This window comes from Choloepus didactylus, chromosome 2 (assembly GCF_015220235.1).
Source record: "Choloepus didactylus isolate mChoDid1 chromosome 2, mChoDid1.pri, whole genome shotgun sequence".
Taxonomy (NCBI): domain Eukaryota; kingdom Metazoa; phylum Chordata; class Mammalia; order Pilosa; family Megalonychidae; genus Choloepus; species Choloepus didactylus.
The window spans coordinates 129,018,172-129,027,176 of NC_051308.1; the positions used below are offsets into that span (position 1 = coordinate 129,018,172).

Here is a 9,005-nt window from a genome sequence, read left to right on the forward strand (position 1 = left end):
TCAGTTAGCACATATGAGTCCCATTAGGAATCTGGAGAAGTGGCTGCTCTTGCGTGAACATATCTCCTTGATTTGGCCTAGCTGTGTCTAGAAAAGCTTTTAAGAAACTGGAAGCATGCTCCAGATGCCAGCATGTACTCCACCCCAACCCCACTCCCCTGGTGAGGCTGCAGTGTCCACTTAGGATGTTGGGTTAGATAGGAATCTCCTTACTAAGCTTCCTCTCAGCTAAATAGGAATGGGCCTCCAAGAGTGGTGAGCTGATAAGAAGAATGGCTTCTGGGGATATCTTGGCCATTGGCAGTTCAGAGCGCAGCTACACATACACAAATGTGTGCCAGACACAGTGTACATGCATATAATTTTCTGACTGTGTACAAAGCCTTGTGTGCCAGCATGGATTTATACAGGAGGGGAATCTTCACTGCTACTTTGGGCTTGGTCAGGAAGCCCAGAATTTTCTCAATGGCTCCTTGCTATCATATAAGTAAGCTTATAGCCATGAATAGCACCCCACTCATGAGATACCCTTGTGCAGTGCACAACCTGGATACCTACACATGACAGCCCTGCCTACATTATCTGATTGTTCCCCCTTTTCACTCATCTCTCCAAATAGGATAAGGCAATCTTAAGCTCAAAAATATCTGTTTCCCTTAAACAGATCTAGGATTCTTGAGATCTTCGAGTGCATTCTGCCATTCCTGGTGAAATTTGCTCCATACCAGTCATGATGCTCTTCATTCTGCTCTCCTTGGCTCTTTTTTCAGGTAAGAGGTGGAGAAGGAACATCTCTAGCCCTCCAAGCTGTGGTCTCCCCAGAGACCTCTTGTTTTCTTCTCCTCTCCTACTTTGTGTCCTGCTTATTAGCTCAACCCTCCTAAAGAGTAGATGGGAAAACAAAACGGGGTGAAAATGGATCATATCCATGTTGGTTTTGTTTTTGGCTCTGATAAGAAAGTTTGTGGGGAATTCAAAACCCTTAGCTAAAATAAGAGTTCCATATCCTCTCTTTCAGTTTAGTCAAGTTCCCCTTCCTCTCCCATTTCTCCCTTCAAAAATGTTTGTGCAGATATGCAGGAAAGGAGTTTTCCTCTTTCTGCCCATACAGGGCCCCAAAGAGGAGACTCAAAGGACTGGGCTGGCCCTGCTCTGCTGCCCTCCAGCTGTGTGGCCTTTGAGAGTTATTGCACCTCTCTCTGTGGCAGCGGTCACTGCTTCCAAACTGAGGGCTACATGGTCTTCCTTGTGGGGCTGTTAGAAGAATAAAATAATAATCAAGGATGTGATCCTGCTTTGCAAGATTGTCCTGGCCAGTGTGAGCCTCGATTGAGGCAACATCTGATGCTGTGCCCATCATGTCTTCTTGGTGAATGCTTTCGCCAAACACGGTCAAGCTGGACATGGTGCACAGGATTTCCTCATTATGCAAAATCCTGAGATGATAGAGGTGCCACACTGGTCTGGTATGGAGGAAATATGAAGTTTTTAACCCCTAAAGCCAGTACCTAACTCCCTCTATTTTCAGTTCTATCCAGGCGGCAGAAGGAAATAACGACCAAACCTTCTCAATTCCTTTTTGAGCATGCCCTGGTTGGGTGGAGGTATATGGGTGGAGGATCTTCTTAAGAGCAAGCCTCAGGCAATTCCAGACTCTATGCCAAGCAGTGGCGAGAAATCTTCTAAATTCTTTCAGTTGGGGGCATCCGTTTTTACCCACCCTTAGGCCAGGGAAAGGCACTTCCCCAGGGTTGCCAATTCAAAAACAGGCAAAAACCAGTCTCCAAGGTTTTGATTAATTCGTTTCTCGGAGGGCAGGAACTGCCACAGGTTTGAAAGAACAATGGTGTATGTGTGTGTGTGTGTGTGTGTGTGTGTGTGTGTGTATCTTGACAGATGGCATGGTCGTGGATGAAAAGGTCAAGGAAAGCTTTGTGCTGGATACAGCTTCTACCACCTGCAACTATGATGCCCGCTATAAGGACTACCCCAAATACTGGTGCCGAGGCTACTTCCGGGACTACTGCAGCATCCTTGCCTTCACACCCAACAGCACCGACCGTGTAGTCCTGAGGGACACAGGAAACCAGCTCATTGTCACTGTGTTCTGCCTGACGAAGGAGGACACGGGCTGGTACTGGTGTGGCATCCAGCGGGACTTTGCCAGGGATGACATGGATTTTACAGAGCTGGTTGTGACTGACCACAGAGGAGCCCTCACCAATGATTTTTGGCCTAGGGAAGGTAAGGTGCTTTTCAAAGGTCCAGTTGGGCATAACCCATAGTAGTGGGTGTTTGTTGGTGTGGTAAATACTCACCGAAGCCAATGTCCAATGAGCACTCTTTCTCTTTGGGAAAACCAAGGTCTCTCCCAATCTTGAGGGAGGATGGTTGTTGGTGCTGGGGATTATCTTGGAGTTTGAGAAAGAGGAGGTGTGTCTGGGCCTTGGGTAGCTCTTGGAACCTCCCTTCCCTCACAGTGACCTGGTGCATGGAACTTAGAAGATGCTTATGGCATCTAACAAATGTGAAATCTTTGTGTCGATGGAGGAAATGAGATGATGGTCAGGAAAGGCATTGGAATTGCTTTTAAATCTCTGTGGTCCATAGTTTGGTGACAGCTTTGTAGGTCTAGAATCTTGAAGATTAGTTTCTTGCAAGGTCACCGAGGCTGCAAAAAGTAACCCAGGTACCTGGACAAATGCCCTCAAAAACTGTTAATTTAAATAGTTGAATAACTTATGGGGTGGGGGAATGCCATTGTCAAACTGGTCAGTGCCCTTCTTTACTTTTATGGAATGCAATCTACACTAAGGGGCAGCTGGGAGGGCATGGCTAGAACTGAAGCCTATAGGTAGAAGACTATCCAAGCCAGTCAACTGAGATTTTCGGCCAAAGCTAAGACATAGAGTCTCCAGATGCTCACCAAATTTCTTCTTTCCAGTACCAAAAACTTCCTTTTATATAAGAAAACCTCAGTCTCTCAGGCAGTGAGCTTCCAGAAGGCACTTCTTTTTCTCTTTTCTTCTCCTGTGGCTTCTCATTGTTTCCATTCTAGATGGGATGTCTTCTTCTGTCACAGTCCAGAGGACAAAGCCAGTAGGACAGAAGTAGGAAAACAAACCAGAAGACCCTAAGAGAAGCCATGGTGCTAGAAAGAGAGCCCTGCTCACAGCTGTCCAACTGGTCATTCATTCATTAAACAAGCATCTTACAGAATGTGTGACATCCTTCACATCTAGTTTTCCTACTTTGGCAAGGTTCTGCTTTTACTTGACTGGGCGGTCTGTCCTGAGTTTTAAGCTCAGCATGAGAGATGTCCCACCTTAATGCCCTATGTAGTTTAAATCAAGCACAAACCCTTCACCAGATCTTATCGGAGGAGGCAATGGGTTGGCTGTGGTGTGATTTCTCCCATTGGAATTGGTTGGCTGTCAGGAACGCTTTGTGGCAATTATATCACCTGTTGACCAAACCCTTTAAGATAGGGACTGGTCTCCTGGAGCTTCTGGTGCCTCCTTTCATAGCTCCCAGCCTGGGACTCTAACCACGGGCCACTTCTGGTCTATGCAGTGTCTTTGTGCAAATCTGGAAAATGTGCCCTTTCCCCAGGTGCATGGTGCCCAGTGCCAGGGTGACAAGCAGAATATGGACAGATTTCAGCCCCTATTTGTCCCCTGAGTCTGTCACAAACAACTGTAGGTGGTGCCTCTGCTCTACCAGAAGTCAATCAGGGCACTCATTCTCAGGAGACTGAGAGAACGACAGGCAGAGAGGCACCTGGAAGGCCATGGAAGGTATGGGTATGAGCCTTACTTGACTCTCAACAAATCCTTTCTGATTCAGACCTACCAGGCAGCAAGAATAGAACATGCAGGGTTTCCAAAGCTGTCCGCAAGGCAGATCGTTCAGGGTGAGTTGTAACCTTAGGACATTGGGCAGGGGCGAGGGGTTGAGGGGTTGGGGGTGTGGGGATAGCACCAACAACCCAAAATGATGATTGATTTGCACCTGCTACTTTTCACCTGTGTATTATTTCTCCACCTGAACTATATATCATTGATGTGGCTATTTGGTTTATTTCCAACTAGTATGGTTTAGGACTCTTCATTGCAAGCAGCAAAAATATTCTGTAGCTGTTTTAATTAAAAGGGGGGAATTAATCACAAGGAGGGAGCAATAACTCATGAAATTCAAGGCTAAGGATGTGCTCACCCTCAGAAATTGTTGGGAGCATAATCAGGACTTTATCTCTGTTTCTAATCTGCTACTCTTATGTGTGTTTGCTTCCTTCTTTTTCTAGACTGTCCTTATTTATTTTATTTTTTTGCCATGGGAAAGGATAGGCATAGATAGCTCCTGAGTTTGTATCTTCCCTGTTCAAGAGCCAACCCAGTCTGAGACTAGATTCTCCTACTCCTAGTCCCACATTAGTTCCTGAGTGTCATAGTTTGTTAGGGCTGCTATGATAAATACCCCACAGTGGGTTGGTAAACAACAGGAATTTACTGTCTCATGGTTTTGGAGTCCAGAAGTCCAACATCAAGGTATTGGCAGGGCTTGCTTTCTTCTGGAGTCTGTAGAGTTTGGGCAATCCTTCATCACATAGTGGTCTCTCTCTTGTTGTGTCCATTCCTCTGGTTTCTGCTGAATTCTGGCTTCTACTTCTAGTCATGTGTCTCTCTAGATCTCCTCTCCTTATAAGATCTCCAGTCATATGCATTAAGGACCATCCTGATTCAATCTGGCATCATCTAAATAGGATCATCAAAGATCTTATTCACAAATGAGTCCAAGCCTTAACTAATAACATCTTTGAAGGTCCTAATTACAGATGGGTTCACAGGACTTGGGGTTAGGACTTGCACATATCTTTTGTGGGGGACATTATTCACTCCCCAACACTGAGTAAGGGGCTCATTGGTCCAGCTTGGTCAGGTCAAGTGTGGTCCTGGGGATAGGGTCACTCTATAGGAATAGGGTTGCCAGGAGCTACTGTAACTGGGTGGGGGCAGGCAGATCCCAGAAGAAGGGATCCTGAGCAGAGAATCAAAAGGTGGTTTCCTCCCAGTGACACAAAATCTATCTGTTATTCCTTCCAGGATATCCATTCTCATCATCTGCATACTGATCACAGGTGTGGGGATCACCACTATAGTCAGTCATTTGACCCGAAGAAGGCGAAATCAAAGGAGTAGAAGGAGTAAGTAGCAGTTTCGGGAGAGGTAGGAATCAGAGAGAAAAAAGTTTCAAATGAGTGAATGCCCTCCCACCCCCCACCACACACACACACACACACACACACACACACACACACACACACACTTATTCCTGGTCGCCTGGAGACCAATTCAGCCAGCCCATGGGCTGGGGGAAATAATTACTTCATGGTGACACAGGTATACTGAAAGGTGACAGAGCACTGTAGCCTTCTTAAGTAAAGGAGTGTGAAGTTCAGGGAGGAAGGAGGCCCTGGGACAAACACACCCCAGCTTTCAGATTTGGAGGGAGCATGGCTCCCCAGCACACAGAATCTGGGAGGCAGCCTCACTCCTTGACTGAAAGAAACTTTCACCTCAAGGGACTAGGAGCCAATACTCATGTCAAAGAAACTTCTGGGACCCCTGGGTAAGCAGCGTAGCAAGGTCTCTTTGAGATGGTCTTGAACCAAAGGAATGGCCCTTTAGCCTGTGTCTCCTTTTGCCCTTGGGTGATTACAGGTGAAGGCCTAGCTAGAAGCCCAAAAGACAACCAGGCTTCTTCTGGGATCCCGACACCTCTGGTAAGTTCCCTCTTGGCTTTTTTGTCCTGAGCCCTTTGCCCCACAGCTATCTGCCCAAATGCCTCCTCATTCCTAAATGGAGAGCAGGAGCTTTGTTCAGAAGGGATTGTGAGGATTTGGCCACCTTCCCCTTTGGGGCAGTATTTCACCGTGCAGTGGTGGCCTTCAGGCCACCATGTGGTGATTCTGCTAACTTCTAAAGTGTATATGGAGCAGAAAGAAATCAGACAAACATGACTTGTTCAACAAGTCATTTTCTGTTCTTTCAATTTTTCTTTCTTTTTTTTTAATGCTAAGGTACCACAAAAACAACTTGCAGCAATAAAGAGACTGAAGGCTATAGGCGTAATTACAAAATACACTTCATCCTCCTCTGGAGATGGAAACATATAAAAACATTTCAGAGAGAGAGAGAAAAAGAGAAATCACCTGTTAGTGAAATGCAAAAGTTTACAGTCAGAAGAATTTGAAATCTAAAGCTAAGGCTGTGATATTTTCCATGCAATACTTTGGCCCCATTGGCCAGTGCAGAAGCCCTAAGAAATCCAAGTAGTGGCCTCACAGTATTCCTGGCCATTTGCTCTTCAGGACCCTTTGGAACTGTGGAGGTGGGAAATATGGAAAAAGCAACACCTTGCTTAGTTTTGCCCAAGACCACTCCCTTTGGTATACAATTCTTTCAGATGTGAACTTGGGCAACTTTTAACTTCTATGGGCCTGTTTTCTTCTCTATACATTGGAGACTCCATTCTCATACTCACCAGGATTTTTTTCCCTTCCTTCCTTCCTTCCTTCCTTCCTTCCTTCCTTCCTTTTTCTTCCTCTCTTCCTCACTTCCCCTTCACCCTCCCCTTCTTCCCTCCCCTCCCCTCCCCTCCCCTTCCTTCCTTCCTTCCTTCCATTCAACAACAAGGCCCATGGTAGATGCTGGGGATACAAAGATGAGCAGAAGAAACAATATCTGACTTCATGAAGCTTAGAATGCACTGTCAGAGAAAGACAAACTATCATATATACATCAAAATGTACAATTGTTAACTGGAATAAGTATTCTAAAGGAGGGACACAAAGTGTCATGAAAGTTGAGGGAGTGAAACCCCAACCTTATTTCTTTTTAGCAAGGAGTTGTACAATCTGCTTTAGCCATGGCTTCCCTTCTCACACTCAGGAAATTAAAACATGGCAGCCTGAATCAAGGATTTGGTTCCTTCTAGATTTGACATTCTTGGGTTCTGAAGGAGTCTATTGTGTTCATGTCACCCAAACTTGGTGAGAATTGAATACGAGCCCCATGTACCAAGTTTTCCTACTGACTGACTGAAGAAATGTGATATAATGACACCTGATTTCAGCTCTGAAAACAAACTTTGGTGTTTAGTCCCCATGAAGCTCCCATGAGAGAGTTTGCAAATTTTGCTGCAGAAACGCTAAGTTGAGGTAGGTGATAGATATTATTAACTCAGTTTTCCTTTTCTATTCCCCAACAAAGTAGATTACTCTTTGAAGCCCCTCTCACATGTCCTGACTCCAAAGGAAATGGCTCATACTGAACAGATGTGACTGAAGATTTATTTAGTTCGTAAATATAGTGATGCTACAGTAGAATTACCATGACAGCTGGCCCACATCTCCGGGACTGATTCTGATCTCTCAGGCATTCTGAAGGACCCTCTAACCTTGCCAACAATCATTTGCAGCTAAGTAACAAGAACAGTAGTAGCCAGAGCAGCTCTGATAGACCACACCGGAGCAAGGCTGCAATCAGATAATGTCTCAACACCTTGGTTCTCATGTCTTTGATTAGCCAGAAGTGAAGAAGGGGGGTAGAATCTGGGTCAGAGTGTGGGGGGAGGGGGGAGGGCAGGGCAGGAGATCACCTATATTTTATTTGTTAGCCAATAAATTCCTGACAAATGTCAAAAGAACTCCAAGGTATGACTAACTTCCTCTGGGATGTCATTGGGAAAGTATCTCTAGAAAAGTTTCTTAAAAATTGTCAACTCAATTCTGAATTGCTATTAAATGCTATCCTGCTCAAAGAAGGTGGGGGGTGGTGGTTAACTAAATCAGTGGTTCTAAGATTCTTTTGGTGAAAAGGCTGTGGACCATTAATTGCATCCTTTACAGGAAAATGTCACCAGACTCAATGAATGGCTGTTTTTGATCAATGAAAAACCAAGGAGTGGTAATGCGAATGAAATATTCGTTCAAATCTGGAAACAAATCAAGAACAGGCCATCAGCAGTCTGTGGGTTCAAGTCAGGTTCAATATTGTTAATGCCAGAATGACCATGGCTCTTAGCTCCCACCTCTCCCCGTTCATTGTCTCTCCTGCTGCTTCTGGAAGTTCCCAGGGGAATGGTTCCCCAGCACTGCCTCTCCTGCCTTCATGAAACCCTGCTTTCTAGGTGCCATGGCGGCTTCTATTGGGGTGCTGGCCGGCTTCAGTTCTCAGGATACTCAAGTGGTCTTGTGGTCTGAGGCAGGGTTGGGACATGGAGACTGGCTCTTGACACAATTCTGCATGCACCCTGCATGTTTCGATCCAGAGTCTCACCAAGTCTTTCACGTACAGTGTTCCTTCAGCTTCCACCCTGAACTGTCTCTCCGTGGGTAGGGAACACAAAGCTACTCAGTAGCTTGATGGGAGAGGAAGGAGGTGTGGATACCATCCTACTCCTCCGATCCTCCATATTTCCATACTGTCCCACTTCCAGAATCTCAGCAAGCAACGTCAAAAGTGCTCTCTACGTTTTAAAAATTTACATAGTACAGTCACTGCTCCACGGAAGAGAGCAATTTTTACATTCAATGCCTTCCATCACAGAATTCTTTTACAAGTCAAAGCCACAGCTCTGTTGATGGAGGAGTATAGCGTAAACTCCAGTCTGCAGGTATAGAGTATTAATATCACCTACTTCTCCTGATAGCAAATATGGGTCAAACTTCTCCAGAAGAAGTCCTTGACTCCTATGGCGTGGTAGAAATGAGAAGTAAAATCAACCATGCTTTCAAAAGGCTGGCTCCTTTTCAGTTGCTGTGTGAACTTTTGCCTAACTGGCTCAATAGGAAAAGCTGGGAAATGCCAGACCAGGTATTAGACCCACCTTCTCATTGCTACAAAGGGAAAAAACAGGCACGTCCATGGCTCTCAGTTAGGGATGTCACTATTCACCTGATGATACTTCCATTGATTATACTACAGAGAATTTGTCCCACTGTT

The 9,005-nt window shown here is 45.4% G+C and overlaps 1 protein-coding gene across 1 annotated transcript in view; it reads left to right on the forward strand.

The window, feature by feature from the left end:
• The window catches only part of LOC119526878 (transmembrane domain-containing protein TMIGD3-like), a 30,198-nt gene extending 22,587 nt beyond the window's left edge, over positions 1-7,611 (forward strand). Inside the window, 7 exon segments of the mRNA XM_037826381.1 lie at positions 665-711; positions 714-770; positions 1,897-2,244; positions 3,847-3,913; positions 5,103-5,203; positions 5,721-5,782; positions 7,272-7,611. Coding sequence (XP_037682309.1) covers positions 665-711; positions 714-770; positions 1,897-2,244; positions 3,847-3,913; positions 5,103-5,203; positions 5,721-5,782; positions 7,272-7,274 — 685 coding nt within the window. The 3' untranslated portion in view covers positions 7,275-7,611.
• Positions 7,612-9,005: the final 1,394 nt, after the last annotated feature.